This window comes from Eutrema salsugineum, unplaced genomic scaffold, assembly GCF_000478725.1.
Source record: "Eutrema salsugineum unplaced genomic scaffold, Eutsalg1_0 scaffold_12, whole genome shotgun sequence".
Lineage (NCBI taxonomy): Eukaryota > Viridiplantae > Streptophyta > Magnoliopsida > Brassicales > Brassicaceae > Eutrema > Eutrema salsugineum.
Window position 1 is genome coordinate 8870609 of NW_006256895.1, and position 15928 is coordinate 8886536.

General features: G+C 32.0%; 2 protein-coding genes across 2 annotated transcripts; one reads left to right on the forward strand and one right to left on the reverse strand.

The window, feature by feature from the left end:
• Positions 1–1382: 1382 nt before the first annotated feature.
• LOC18025723 (protein CIA1) lies at positions 1383–4994 on the forward strand. The gene is made up of 11 exons (XM_006408778.2): positions 1383–1451; positions 1994–2243; positions 2406–2552; positions 2760–2978; positions 3085–3149; positions 3262–3327; positions 3436–3507; positions 3660–3722; positions 3982–4051; positions 4306–4389; positions 4616–4994. Exons 2-11 carry the CDS (start codon positions 2046–2048, stop codon positions 4688–4690), a joined length of 1059 nt encoding a protein of 352 aa, XP_006408841.1. The 5' UTR covers positions 1383–1451; positions 1994–2045; the 3' UTR covers positions 4691–4994.
• A 202-nt stretch (positions 4995–5196) lies between these two features.
• On the reverse strand, positions 5197–6593 carry LOC18025724 (indole glucosinolate O-methyltransferase 1). The gene is made up of 3 exons (XM_006408779.2): positions 6092–6593; positions 5624–5996; positions 5197–5536 (listed from the first exon to the last, which is right to left on the reverse strand). The coding sequence occupies exons 1-3, from the start codon at positions 6523–6525 to the stop codon at positions 5228–5230; spliced, it is 1116 nt and encodes a 371-aa protein (XP_006408842.1). The 5' UTR covers positions 6526–6593; the 3' UTR covers positions 5197–5227.
• Positions 6594–15928: the final 9335 nt, after the last annotated feature.

The window sequence follows — 15928 nt, forward strand, 5'->3', positions numbered from 1 at the left end:
GCGGGTCTTCACCTAGTTAAAGATTAAACATTAACTCCTTACACCCAGAATAAATCTCATGTTTGAACGACCCTTGAGCGTCTTTGTCTCCTTGACTTTTCGGACAAATTCTAATAATCAGAAACGAGATGGGCTGAGTCTGTTATTCACCTTGGGTTTAGAAGAAATACCTCCTGGATGCCAAACATAAATTTGCACGTTTCCAATCCAATTGCGCCTAGAACTTTTCATGTATAGAACCAGCTCGACCCATTTTGCAAAATGAGAAGTATCTGTGGGATCCAATGTCTATTGCTTCTGATCTTGGGCTTGTTGGAACCAGAAGAAATCTCTTAATATTCTCCAAGTGGTATCGTGTTGATATCGTTTCTGAGTCGGGCTGTGTAACACGATCTTTTTCTCTGACGCGTAACTAGGCTTGGAACAGATCCACCGATTTGTAAAATCCATATCTTCCAAGTCTGACCCGGTTTTGATGTGAATCTAATTCTACCTGATTCTGTGATGGATCACAATTCCAGAACATGTCGGATTAAGCTTATTACCTTCTGGCTTGGTCGAGATCGAGAAGCTCGAGTTTGCCTGATTTGAAAACTGAATAACTTCTTCATCTGAGCTTGGATTGGACTAAAACCAATTCGTGGTGTGCTCTAGATGAGCTGAGATATTAATACAAGTGGTCTTTGGGCTGGACCAGCTGAGATTAGCTCCCATTTGTACTGAACATGGCACATATGTCTTTTTGGGTGTTTTCAGTATCATATGAGTACTTGAATATGTCTCTCAAAGTTGTATACTGCTTCGAATAGGATCTAGTAAGTAGATTGATTGATCTATTTAACTGGTTTCAATACTAATACTTGATAGCTCCAGAACTCGTTTTAGAAATTCATCAAGCTTTCCCATCTATATTCCAATGTTTCACCATCTCAAAACTGTAGAACTCCTGCTTAAGGTAGATTCTATTTCCAACGAGTTCCATATAGTTTCATATGGACTAAGTTATAAAGAGAAGTTGAAGCAATTAAGAGTAGGTTTGATAATTTCCCACAACTACGAATTAAAAAAAAAAAAGGTTTGATATGGTACCATATCATAGACGAAACCGACCCTAAACTAACAGAAACCAAATAGAGTAGGTTTGAAAATTTTATCCGAACCGAATCGAACCAAATAGAGTAGGTTTGAGAATTTTATCCGAGCCGAATCGAACCAATTATTTTGGTTTTTGGTTGGTTAGTAGCGTAAACCAAATGGCGTCTCGTCTATATCATAATAGTTCGGGTAAGTCCGACTGGTTCGGTTCAGGGTACAGCTCGTTACCCATAAAAACCGAAAAGCTAAACCAAAAAGATGGTTTTTGTCGAGTTTTCATTTCTTCAGCCGAAACCTTTCGAAGCTCAATCAGCTCGTGTCGAAGCAAGATTGCTTCTTTCTCATCATAATCGACGGTTAGTTTCTTGTTCTCTTCATACTTTATTCGTTTTTTTACTAAAGCTCGAAACATTCTGATTTGTTTATCGATTGATTCATCATAGTCTCTTCTTTCTTGCGTTATCAAGAGTTTGTAGATTTGGCTTTGCTAGATTTTACTGAGGAATCTGATTTTGATCCTTAAGTAACCTAAAATTCGGACTAAAGATACTTATGGAGTTGTTCTTGAAAAAAAATTGGATAGAATCCGTGTAGTCATTGTGAATTGTTTTTTTCAGAAAAACTTGCATTGAATCTTTTTTTTTTTGTGTGTTTTACATTATTGAGCTTTTGTAGATTCAGATTTTTTTTGGTTGTTCGGTTTAGCAAACTCGAAATCAACTGAAATTAAACAATTTTGAACCGATTCTATATATATATATATATTTTTTTTTTTTTTTAGCAAAACCGATTCTAACCAAATATGCAAAAATAACAAAGAATCTATATGACATACTGTATAATAATCTCAGATCACCTGATTGGGTACTCCTTCCAACTTTCTTCGTCGACTCTCTAGGTCTCTCTGCTAAAAGTCTCATAGTCCGATTCAGAGAGGACGAAGGTACAAGATGGATTTGATGGAGAAGAACTTGGAGTTACTCGAGGTTCAGAAACTTGAAGGCCACACCGATCGGGTTTGGAACGTAGCCTGGAACCCCGTAACCTCTCACGCCGACGATACTTTGCCGCTTCTTGCATCTTGCAGTGGCGATAACACCGTACGAATCTGGGAACAGAGCTCACTTTCTCATTCCTGGACCTGCAAGGTCTCTCTTAATCTTACTGCTTTTTTGTTACCTCAAAAAATTTTGTGCGTTTTGTTCCGAATCTCTAAAGGGCTGAGTGTTGTGTTAGGTCTTGTGCTATCAGCCCTTAAACGTCAAAGCTTAGTTATATGAGAATTTTCATTGTATACTGTGATTGCTCAGGCAGTTTTGGAAGAAACTCACGCAAGAACTGTGAGGTCGTGTGCTTGGTCACCTTCAGGAAAGTTATTGGCCACTGCAAGTTTTGATGGTACAACTGCTATTTGGGAGGATATGGGGTCTGAGTTTGAGTGTATTTCTACGTTGGAGGTACTTCCTTAGCCACAATACTGGGTAATATCTGCTGCTGCTAAGCAACATAGTCACTGGCTAGTCAAGATCGCTCTTTATGGATTTCAGTGTTCACTTCATAATTCAATATTCATTTCTCTCAAAAAAATTTAGGTTGTTTTCTCATGCTTTGAGCACATGTTCTTAGCTAGTATAATCTTATTAAAAACAATTTTTTGTATGCAGGGACATGAAAACGAAGTCAAAAGTGTATCATGGAATGCTTCTGGTTCATACCTTGCAACTTGTAGTAGAGACAAGTCTGTGTGGATATGGGAAGTGCTTCCAGGGAATGAATATGACTGTGCTTCGGTGTTAAATGGGCATACACAAGATGTGAAGATGGTCCAGTGGCATCCCACCATGGATGTTTTATTTTCTTGCAGTTATGATAACACCATCAAGGTAATGAGAATACACTGATTGGGTTCCGTGATGCAAAAATTGAAACTCTTTACGAATGAAAAAAAAAAATCTTAATTTAATAGCATTAGTTGCGTGCTACTCACAGGTTTGGTGGTCTGAAGATGATGATGGTGACTATCAATGTGTCCAAACCTTAGATGAATCTAACAAGTAGATCCCCTACTTGCTTGTTCTTCTTTATATGCCTTCCAATTGTTTTAATTTTAATAGGCTCTTACATTTTGTAGTAGTAGATTAATATGTGCCTTTATTCTTCACACAGCGGTCACTCCTCTACTGTTTGGGCCATCTCGTTTAACGCTGCAGGGGACAAGATGGTCACTTGTAGGTTGGTAACTCTCCTCTCCTTGTCTCCTATAGTCGTTCTAAAAGCAAAGTAATCCGCCTTTGGTTACTATTCTGACAAGATCAGGCTTGCCTAAATTTGTACTTGCAGTGATGATCTAACCGTGAAGATATGGGAGACAGATATTGCAACGATGCATTCTGGTGAAGGATATGCACCTTGGTGAGAATATTAATGGCTTACATGTAATCTGTATTATTTTTCTTACAGTTCAGAGCTTGACATAACATGCAGCCTATGAAATTATGTAACTTCTCCAGTATATTTCCGTCCAACTTCTACTAATCGAACGCCTACCTGCTTGGACTTTTCAGGACTCATCTTTGTACACTCTCTGGTTATCATGACCGTACCATATACTCAACTCACTGGTCAAGGTATTGGCATTTCACCTCGTCTCTTTAAATTGTGATGTAATCCTCCGAACCTCTTAGTAATATACTGTGCCGCCTAAAAGGAAAATTCTTTGTTGTACTTGTACCTGATAATTGTGACTTTCAGTCCATTTTAATAAGCTGTATTGTCTTCTTCTCCGAAGTTCTTTCGTAAGGCCTAGCTGAGTTTGAAATCCCAGTAGTGTTTACTATATATCCTCTGGATTTTTGTGATGTCTTTTTCTTTCTAACACCTTGATAGGGATGACATTATTGCCACTGGAGCAGGCGATGATGCTATACGGTTGTTTGTGGACAGCAACCATGACTCTGTAAGAAAATTTCATCTCATGTTTCACTTCTAAACAGAATTCCCTTTTATTTCAATATGGTCTTGAGTACAATTTGGCTACATATTTCATTATTTCCATATATATACGTCCAACTTTCGTAGCACAATACAAGAAACCAGATTCATGTCACAGTCTCTATTTCCTTCTAGTCTGGCCAGTGGTTTTCCACTTAACAATTAAACATTTTCCTCTTCTTCTTTGAACTTAAAAAAGTTGTTTGTCTGTGCAACCAGGTTGATGGACCGTCATATAATCTTCTGCTGACGAAGAAAAAAGCACATGAAATGGATGTAAACTCTGTCCAATGGTCACCCGGTGTAAGTACCATGTATCTTATGAAGTAATAAAAACGAATGCATACAGCCTCATACTTCATATATGGTTGCAATAGTGAAGTAAAGACTATGAAATCTTATAATGTAGCTTACAATATAGAATATAATACCAAAGCTTTGTTGTAGGATGAGAGAGACAGTCGGTTGTGGCTAAATTTTTGTTGCATAGAATCTATGATATTAAGCTTGCGGTTGTTACCTGAAACAGGAGGGGAACCGGTTGCTTGCCTCGGCCAGTGATGATGGGATGGTCAAGATTTGGCAGCTTGCCGCTAAACCTTGACTGGTGTTGGTTTTGGTTAGGTCCCGAAAGTCATATGATGCTTATTTTTCCTGAGGTATATCAAGAAGAGAACTCTATACCATATTGTCATATGATATATAAGGTTCAAGATATTTCATAAGATTTTTCTATTTTGTCCTAGGATAAAAAGTTTTTATGTTATTTCGTAAGAGCTTCATTCATCCCACCATATAGTCTATATTCTCATATAAGTTATCAAATGGTATTGTATTCGTAAAAGACTGATTCTATTATTATGAATAAGGATTCTCTCAAGCCCTGGATGCTTCTGGGGGATTTTGTTCATAACTCCTGTTTGTGTCAGTTGTTGATAATACCACGTTTAAAATGTAAATCACTTTTCTCAAGTAAGGACCGAGAGTGTTACAATCTCCTCCCGCATCAGTGTACACAGGACAATGAGAAAATGAAAAGAAAAAGTCCTTATTTGTATTTCATATTACTTGAAGACAAAGAGAGATGCATGACCATTTCAAACAAAGATGAATAACAATTAGGACGATTTGGTTTTATATTTTACACATTTTCTTTACAGAACTCAATAATCCAGCAGTGATAAGCTTGACAAACGAACTTGCAGTGGGTGAAGCCGGAAGCTGCAGCAAGAGCTTCAAACTCAGCTCGTGACCTTTCTTTACCACCGGAACATTGTGTGAACATTAACATGTCCATGTCAAAGGCAATGTTTGCGTTGATGTCTCCATTCTCCGTGTCATCAGGAGTTACTAATTCTATTACAACCACTTTACCATTCTTTGGTAGAGATTTCCAACAATTTTTGAGAATCTTTACGCAGTCTTCGTCTGTCCAGTCATGAAGTATACGCTGTAAAACAAATATAATTTTAAATGTAAGTACAAAATACTTATGTTCATACACTTTCAAGGACTATATATTAATTGTTGAACTTACTTTCAAGATCATGGCATCTCCGGTTGGAATATCAATGAACATATCTCCGGCGACATGTTCCACTCTAGGGTAAGAACGTGCTTGTGCCAAGGCACAAGTGAGATCGAAGTTGATACCTTTAATGTTTGGATATTTTGAAGTAACAACACCAAGAGTGTTACCAACTCCTCCTCCCACATCAACCAACACATTTACACCATCAAAACCGTCATAAACTTCAAGAGCCTTCTTAATGACCGCAATGGTGAATCCCGTCTGGTTAAAGAGTTTGCTGAATCTCTCATCTGTTCCCATATAATCGAAGAGTTTCATGCCGCCATGTGCGCGACAAAATGCATCCCCTCCTTCCAGCACCACATCTTTCAATTGTGCCCTGCAAAAATGGTGTGTCGATTTTCGTAAGATTCTTATAGCGTATAAATTAGCGGCTTCTTATAGAACCAAAACATCATTGAATACAAAATTTACCAGGTATTAAGAAACACACTGTCGAAATTGACAATGACTTGAGAGGCCAAAGATCCAATATCTTGAATATTATTCTTCAAGAAAAACCTACAAATCGGCTTGGCTCTATAGACCCTCTCGCCTTTTCCAGCTTGGATCGTACCGCACTTGACCATTGAATAGCTAGCAAGTAGACGAAGCATACGATCCAACAAAGCTGGTGCCTCAGGGTTACGGGGCTTGGTTGGTAGCTGACTCGCTAACTCGAAAGGTGTGAGGAACTCGGAGGCAGCATAGAGGGTGTCAAAGACACCGAGCTCGAGGGCAGCTTTGAGAACCATTGGAAAGGCTGCAGCATTGGCTAGTCTAACGGCCATCAAACCCAACTCATTATCATCATCAATAAAAATTTGAGTTTTAGGGTTTGAGCTTAACGTTTCTTCAAGGTATTCCATTTTTTCTCTTTATTATCTTGCTTCTTCTTCAAGGTAACGTATGTGATTACACTCAAAGAGATAGAGAGTCTTTGTGTGTGTGTATGTTAGTTTTTGGTGATGTTAAGGATGATGAATAATGGATCTTAGTTTCTTCTTCTTTATAGCTAAATCTTATAGCTCCTTCTTTCTTATCTTATTTTTTTATTTTTTTTCTACGTTTGTTTATAATTTCTACAATAATTTCATAGAATTTATATTGTTTATTTGTTGCCGGTCCATTTGGCTGGCTGAACAGTCTATATAGAAAAGTGTGTGTGTGTTTTTGTTTTTGGTAATGTTAAGGATGATGATATATGGATCTTAGTTTTCTCCTTTTTTTATAGCTAAAGCTTAGCTTATTCTTTGTTTTTGTTCCTACGTTTGTTTAGTTTATTTCTACAATAATTTCATAGAATTTATATTGTTTACTTGTTGCCGGTCCATTTGGCTGGCTGAACAGTCTATGTAGAAAAGTAAGAGACTTTTGTGCCGGCTAAAAATAAATAAATATTCTTGTTTTGTTATGAACTACAACTAAAATAAAGTGAGATATATATGTGTTTATATATACCATTTAAAAGGAAATCATATTATGTGTCCAAACAGAATTTACTTAGTTTTCTATTATTTTGTTTTTAGATAACTAGATCCATTGCAAAACAAAATATTTTAATTTAATTAATTTAATTTATTTATTTTGAAATAAAATAATATATTTAAATTTTATCTTTAAAATTAATTTCGAAAAAATTCAAATTTTAATTCAATTAGTTTAGATTTTCTTAGATATAAGTTAGATTAATTATTAAAATTACAAAAATTAGTTGTTATTATCTTTATAAAAATAGGAAATAGAATATTAGTTTATGTTATATTTAAATATATCATAATGATAAAGATGATAAATGATATATTCTTATATACTTTTTCATTATCAATTTCATTTTTAAAAATAATTTTGAAAAATTTAAATTTAAATGTAATTAGTTTAAATTTTCGTAGATATATAGGTTAGTTCAAATATTTAAATATTTTAATTTAAAAAATTTTTATATTAAAAATTAATATAAACGGATGAATTAAAATTATGTTTTTATATTCATGGTTTTTTTCAGATTAATTGAATGAACGGGTTCAAATTATTGTTTTGTGTCCAAACAGAATTTATTTAGTTTCTACTATTTTGTTTTTGGATAACTAGATCTATTGCCAAATGTATAATTTTAATTTAATTTTTTTCTAATTTATTTATTTTATAAAATTAATACATTAATATATTTTAATTTTATCTTTAAAATTATTATCGAAAAATTCAAAATTTAATTCAATTAGTTTAGATAGATATAGGTTAGATTAATTATTAAAATTATAAAAATTATAAAAATCAGTTGTTATCATCTTTATAAAAATAAGAAATAGAATATTAATTTATATTACATTTAAATATTCAAATTTAAATAATATTCTCATAAAGATAAAGATGATAAATAATATATTATTATATACTTTTTCATAATCAATTTTCTCTTTAAAATTAATTTTGAAAAATTCAAATTTAGTTTAATTAGTTTAGATTTTCTTAGATATATAGATTAGTTTAAATATTTAAATATTTAAAATTAAAAAATCTTTATATTATATGGTAATATGAATAGATGAATTAGAATTATGTTTTTATATTCATGGTTTTTTTCAAATTAATCTAATGGACATGTTAAAATTATTGTTTTATATTCCTGGTCAAATTATTAAAAATAAATCAATCTAAAAAATAAATTTTATCTAAACACAAAAATAAATTTGTGTCATTTATTAAAAAAATATTATATTTATAAAACACAAATTATATTATACAATTAAATTAAAACGTAAATTTTCTACGCGGAAAGACATAGTAGAATCTAGTATTATATTATATGAGAGACGAGATAGAGGGGAGAAGGAAGAAAAAACATTTCTCTTCTTTACTTTACATCAACGAAGACAACATATTTATAGTAGAAAGAAAAAACATATATATATTATTATTTGAGTATACATTAATATAAACGAACCTTTATTTGTAAGATATTACGAAATATTTTACATAAATAAAAATTTATTTATAAGATATTACATAAACAAACTTTTACTTATAAAATATTATCCAAATAAAATTTACAAATATAGAAAGCTCAATTATATATTCCTCCATAAGAGATAGTTAAATATAGAGTTCACAGATTTATTTTGAATATATATGGATATAAATCAAAAGTGCATTTAGTTTCTTTACTGATTTTTGATTATTTTTTACTCATAAATAATAAATAATCCATATATGAAAAAAAACTATTTAAACTTTGCAATATTTTTTATTTATATTTTCATAATTTATTAGAATTACTTTCGAAAATTAATTCATTTATTTTTATAAAAATGAAATATGTTTTCAAAAATTAAGTTATATTTTTTTTACAGGTTTACCAAAAAATATTTTAATAAATTACAAAATAGATTAAATAAACTGTTTTATCCACTTTGACAATCATGTATATAATCATTATTAACAAAATATTATATAATTTATTAACTAAAATGATAGTTTGATCTCTAATAAAATATTCATAATTAAATTTTTTTATGGATATATATATATATATATTTTTTTATTTTAATCCATGTTGGTATGCATATAAGTATATATTAACATCCAATCACTTTCATATTTTATAATTACTAATAATTAAATCGCATAACAAAACTAGCTCAACGTTCTATTCGATGATATATATATATATATACAAGTAAATATCGGTTGTGTGATATTTATATATATATATATATATATGCTATCTATTTGCCACCAATTTTATTTATTTATATTTTTTAAAAAAGTTTTTTGTCACCAATTTTAATTTAACCAAAAAATAAAATTAAATATAAGATAATTTTAAAAAACATTACTCCGTACAATGTGCAGATCCTAATAGAGTAATAGTTACTGATTCATAGTCTCATAGAGGCGGTGAAACTTCCTTAAAGATAAAGTAAATAATTAAATATTACTATGGATAATTATTATCTAACACTCCTTCTTAATTATCCATCACGTAATTTTTTATCGATATAATCTTTTTTTCGTCCATCAAACTCTTGTATAAGTGTTTTCTTCTTCAGATTGATGAATCTTTCTTTTGGATAGATGATTCTTATAAATCATTAGAATTGTAACACTTTCTTTCGGTATCTTGGATATTCTTTGCGTATTCTTTGATGCTTTACTAAAAAACTCGTCATAGAAAAATCTAGTAAAATAAAAACCATGGCAACGGAAAAAATTTGCATTCACGCATCTCTTCTTCTGGATGTATTACTCTTCAAATGTTTCTCTTTTTGCGCTTTCATTTGCTGCCTCGTTAAAAACCTTGTCATTGTAAAACCCATTGGGATAAAAACTATGGTAAGGGAAAAATAGTACAACCACACATGTAATCACAGTTCTCCCTCTGGAAGCATCATCTTCAGAAAATGCATTTCAATTATATACACTATCTTTTTGAGATCTTTATAAGTAGAGACTTAGTGTCAAACTTGTATGATCGTCATTCTCGGATCCTTGGACTACTGGTCCATATATAGAGTCAGTCAAGCTCTTCCCATGAAATATATTATCCCGATTTTCCAAGCTCTTATTTTAATCATTGTAACTTGACCAACCAATTTTTTTAGATACCTCAGGCATCCTTGATCCTTCTGAGATTTTTTATCAATATATTACTGAATATGATTCCATCCATGATCGAGGAACATATCCTCTTCATAATCAATTTTCGGTCTTTGAAAATACTTTGTGCCAGTAACCAGGTTTTATATCTTGTGACTTCAATTTTCTCATTGTTAAGAATAAATACCAATATGGTCTCAAATGACATTACATCTTCAGGTGTAATGAAAATAAAAGTCCAAATACATTTTTTTTTACTGATTCTTATGGAACCTTTTTCATATTATTCTCTAATTTTATTTTTCTTATAGAGAATTTTAGAGTTCATCAGCTTTCCCATTTTTAACTGAACCTCGAGCACTTCCAAATTTTATGAACTTCAAGTTCGAAATATATATTTTGTAAGGATGATTAAATAGTATTTTCTTTAGAAATGCTTAAATCTGAGATTTTCTATATGTTAGATCTTGCTAGGATCTTTCGAGATGAGATATTCAATTAGGATACATGCAAAACAAACTTCAATATTTTTAGAATAAAATAAACTCAGATCAATCTTATCTTGAATGATATATTTATCGAGTTGAGTTCCAAGAAACATAATTTTGATATCACTACTCCTTCAGAGATGGAATCCTTCGGGGATTTTTCATGTAAAGATGTTACAACATCTATAAGGCATAATTCAAATCGTTCATGTACTGCCAGACTTAAGACATTGCATCCACCTATTTTGAATAATGTAATCAATATCAGGTATTTGGATATGATCTTGTTTGTAACAAGTTGTAAAGTCTTGTCATTTTCTCATTTTCTTTTCTGGAAAATCACATACCCTTTTGAATAATGTAATCAATATCAGGTATTTGGATATGATCTTGTTTGTAACAAGTTGTAAAGTCTTGTCATTTTCTCATTTTCTTTTCTGGAAAAGCACATACCCTTTAGATATTGATAACACCGTATTTTGACTGCTTTTATGGATCGTTTTTATATTTTTTCAATGCTTTTTATTTTTATTTTTAAAGTCTTTTTACTATGGTTTTCTAGTATTTGTAATTTCAAAACTCTTTTCAGGAAATTTAGGAAAAATCTTAGCAAAATGGATAAAAGACCAGATTTTTAGCTCAGAGTCAAACCGTCAGAAGTTCACCCTCAAATGAAGACCTTCTCACCATCTGATCCAGCTCAAATTTGGTGACCTTAAAGATGGAACAAACAGCTTTACAGCACACTTGACATCAAGAAAATCCAACGGTTCGATCAAAAGTAACACGAACAGCAAGATGTCCCGTCGACCAGCCAGCAAGCAATCCTGACTGCGGCCAGCACCCAGTTTACACTGGTCACGTCTCCTCTGACCGCGGAGATTGGTCTGTTCGGCCTAAAAGCTCATTTCCAAGCCCAAATTGATTCTTTCATTTGGAAAAACCTTAGCTGACGTCCAAAAAAGACTTGAGTACTATAAATACATGTTTAGGAACCCTAGGACATATGTCCTTTATGCTTTTATGCTCTTTTATGTTTTAGAATACCTTTTAAGTTTTTAGTTGTTTAGGAAGATAGAGATCTATCTCTTGAACCCTCTTTGTTTCTTTTTCAATATCGATTTCTATACAGCTTTTCATTACTATGTTTTTGCTTTCTTTAATCATGTCTGAGTAGTTCTATTGTTGGGTTTAAGACATTTTCGATGGAGACCATGTATGTTCGATGAGGATTCCATTAGCTATTAAAGCATAATCCTAGAACTTTTTTTTCTAAACTTATTATTAATGCATGGGAGTAGCGTCATGAACTATAATTTGATTTACGTTCATAGTGTTGCGAAAGTTTTCATTAGAAGCCAGATCTAGCTTGAGAAGAGCAATTCTGCATACCTATGGGTGAACTATGAATGTTGACTAATCTTAAGCAAGCTTGCATCTTTTCTCTAGGGCCAGAGTGGAAACCTACTGGTCAAGGTTGCGAAAGATATTTGGTTATGATCACGAGAGTGACGTACTCATACGTTCGTGACTCGAGTTCTAAAAGTTTTAACTATAATATTTTAAAATACTTTTTAGCAATGTTTTGAATCGTTCATCGTAGGAGAAAATTTCCTTGAAAACCCAACATCTTGTCTTTATAAGTTTACACCGATTTCATTCAAGCTTTTAGTCATTAGGGTATTTTTCATCTCCAGCTGATTTTCACTTGAGTTTTAGATTAGGTTTTCTTTAGTTATTTTTCAGCTGGTTTTCTTAAGTACTTTTTCTTTTCCTGTTTAGTTTAGAATTTACGTTTTAGTGACAACCCAAAACCCCTTTAAACTTTGACCAGTTCTATGCTTCCTTACTTTGTATTTCTTTCAAAGGCTTTTGCATGAAAAGATCCTCCTTCCCTGTAGATTCGATTCCTAAGTACTACAATCGATTAGCTGTGCACTTGCGGCTTTATTGATTTTGATTAGAGTAAAACTTGTTCCCCCGCACCCACACATCAGATACTTGGACTGCTTGTCCAAAAATCTCTCATTTTTCATTGAGCTTAACATAAACTTGATTGTCTTTTCACTCTTTGGCCAATATTTTCTCTTTCTACACTCATCCATATAGGTAGATTTCTGATCCTCATTCATATCGCGCACTATCTCATTATTGTCGATAATTATTTTGTCTTTGGTTTCACTTTTTTTTTGTAATGACATAGATAGTCGAGATCTCTTATTTTAAACTCTTCTAGAGCTTTTAACTAGAGAAGTTTTCGTAGTTTTTAACTCTTCAGGAGTTTTTAGCTCTTGTAAAATTTTCAGAACTTCTTAGCTCTTCTGGAGTTTTTAGTTTCTAAAACTTTTTAATTCTTTCCGAAGTTCTGACTTTTTAAGACATGTTTCACTGTCTTTAACTATATTGATAAAATAAATTAAATAATTAAACATAAATAAAAGACTAAACAGAAATGTAAAAAAGTTAGTATATATGTTAATTAATCGTCTTCTAGACGAAAGTTATTAAGTAGTTCTTTTGGAATGCTTTCATGTATATCTTCTGGATATACTTTTTATATAGTTCTTATAAAACTTTTTCATATATGTCTCCTGGACATTTATTTTTTCATTTAGTTTTTCATAAACTTTTCTTAAATGTCTTCTAGACTTTTTCTTTCAAACAGTTCTTCTTAAACCTAACATAATTGTATTTGGGACATTTATTTTATGGATGCGGTGATCTGAGGAGATATAATCTACCCGATGATCCCAATAATCGTGAAGGCATAACCTATCATAATGAGTGGTTCGGAGAAGGCAACACTTATCATCCTGACCATAATAATACATAACATAATGGATTGGATATAAATTAAATCTCACATTTTTGATATAAAATATATCGAAAAACGATCGTACTGATAATGTGTTATAAACTATAACTAAAATAAGATGAGATATATATGTATTTGTATATATTATATTATATTATATTATATTATATTATATTATATTATATTATATGAGAGACGAGAGAGAGGGGAAAAAGAGGAAAAAAAAATTATATTGTTCTTGTCTTCTTTACATCAACAAAGACAACATATTTATATTAGAAAGGAAAAATATAGAGTAATAGTTACTGACACTAAGAGGAGGTGAAACTTCGTTAAAGAGAAAGTAAATAATTAAATATTATTATGGATAATTATTATCTAACATATTTAATATTGTTGTATTTTTCAATTATAAAGGTCAACTATATATTATATGATTTAGACAATTACATTTAAAATAAAAAGTATTTTGTATATTAAAAAATAGGAACACAAAAAGACGAACTATCATATATTTAATATCATGTACTTCGAATGTTTAGTTCTCTCTCTCCTTTCTCTTTCTATCTGTTTTTCTCAAACTCTCTCTCTTTCTATCTAATTGTCCCTGAAAGCATTTACATGTCCTTGAAAGCATGAACTCAATTTCTCTCTCTCCCTCTTTCTCCAAATTCATCATCCTCTTCCCCTTATATTCTTCAACATTTTCGTCTTGTCATGATTTTTTTTCTTTTTTTTTCGGTCTTCTTCTTCGTCTTTTTGGTTTTCTTTATCATTGACTTTAATTTTCTTATTCCTTATCTTTTCTTTCCTCTTCTTCATCGTCTTGAACTTCTATTTCATTTCCCTCTTTGGATTTGTCTTCTTCTTCTGTTTTTTTCTACTCTTTTTCTTACTCTTAATCTTATGGTTTAGTTCTTCCTTATATTTTCCTTATTCTTTTTTCCGATTTTTATTCGCCGTCTTGTTCATTCTCCAATTTTATGTCCTTTGTCTTCTTTTTCTACCCCAAAGTCTTCATCTTCTTCTTCCTCATATATTCCTTTTTCTTCTTCATCGTCTTTAATTTGTACTTTTTTTCTTCTTCCTCTTATATATCTTTCGATTTTTTATTTCTCACCATTTTCTTTCATCTTCATCATCGTCTTTGATTTTTTTTTCATCACCTTTGTATTCTCTTAATTCTTCTTTTTTTTTTGATTTGTATTAGCCTTCTTTATTCTCTACTTTTCGCCAAAGTTCACTATCATTTATATGTTGTAGGTTATTTTCTCTCTCATAAGTGTGGGCAAGATGGTATCAGTGCATTGGTAAACAACCTCTTTAGTAGCTTTTATCTCTCTTTCTAGCCAGTTCTTGCCTATACTTACATGTACTTGAAGACTTGATAACTTTTTGTCAACCATATTAATCAGATATCAAATACACAGAAGGGAAAAACTAACGGTAGTACAATATTGATCAGTTACATGTTCTTGAAGGCGTCAAATCTCTCTTAAATGGTGATAAATGCTGATCAATTTCATGACCCTAAAGGTTTTAACTCTCGCAAGCATGAGTGAAAAACCATTGTATCAGAGTGTAGATAAATAATCCACTTTCATTCTCACAAGCGTGATCTAGGAACCATGGTATCAGTATGTAGGTAAACAATCCTTTTGGTAGCTTGGATACTTCTAGCTTTCTTATGGTCTCTCTAATTAATTCCAATATGTCTCCTACAACAAAGACAATACTGTTCTCCTCTCTCTTGTCTTTTGGATCTGTCTTGACCTTTGCTTCTGGTCTCGCTAATACCAGCCTCAAACAATAGGTTTGATATGAGCATGGCCGGCCTTGGAACTGAAGAAGCTAATGGAGAAGAGGGAGAGCTTAAACCAGAGGTTACTGAAGCTAAAGAGGGAGACAAGGAGCAGCTGGAACCTGAGGAAGCAAATGGAGAAGAAGATAATGACTTATACCTTCCTCTCAGCCCAACGACAAGATCAAAGGCAATAAAATTCGAGCAAGCGTTTCACAAGTTACTACACTCTATTCAGGGCAATCTTAAGTATGCTAATCCAACTACACTGGTTGTGATCCAAGCCACTTAAGAGTTCATCAAGAGAGGTGTTGTGACTTGTGCTCTTTTTCCCTTCGTTTGGTTTTGTCCCATTGGGTTTTCCAAACAAGGTTTTTAATGAGGCTTGTTCACGAAACTATAATAAGAGGCTTCTTGATGAAACCCAGCCCATTTTATTCACCAGATTCGTCCAAGGAAGAGGGGGAGCCAACTTTTTGAATTCAAACTTGATTTTTAGAGTTTCAATAAGTCATTAGTTGTCTTTGTTATTTTCTAAGTGTGGGGAACTCTATATGTATTACACTTTCTTC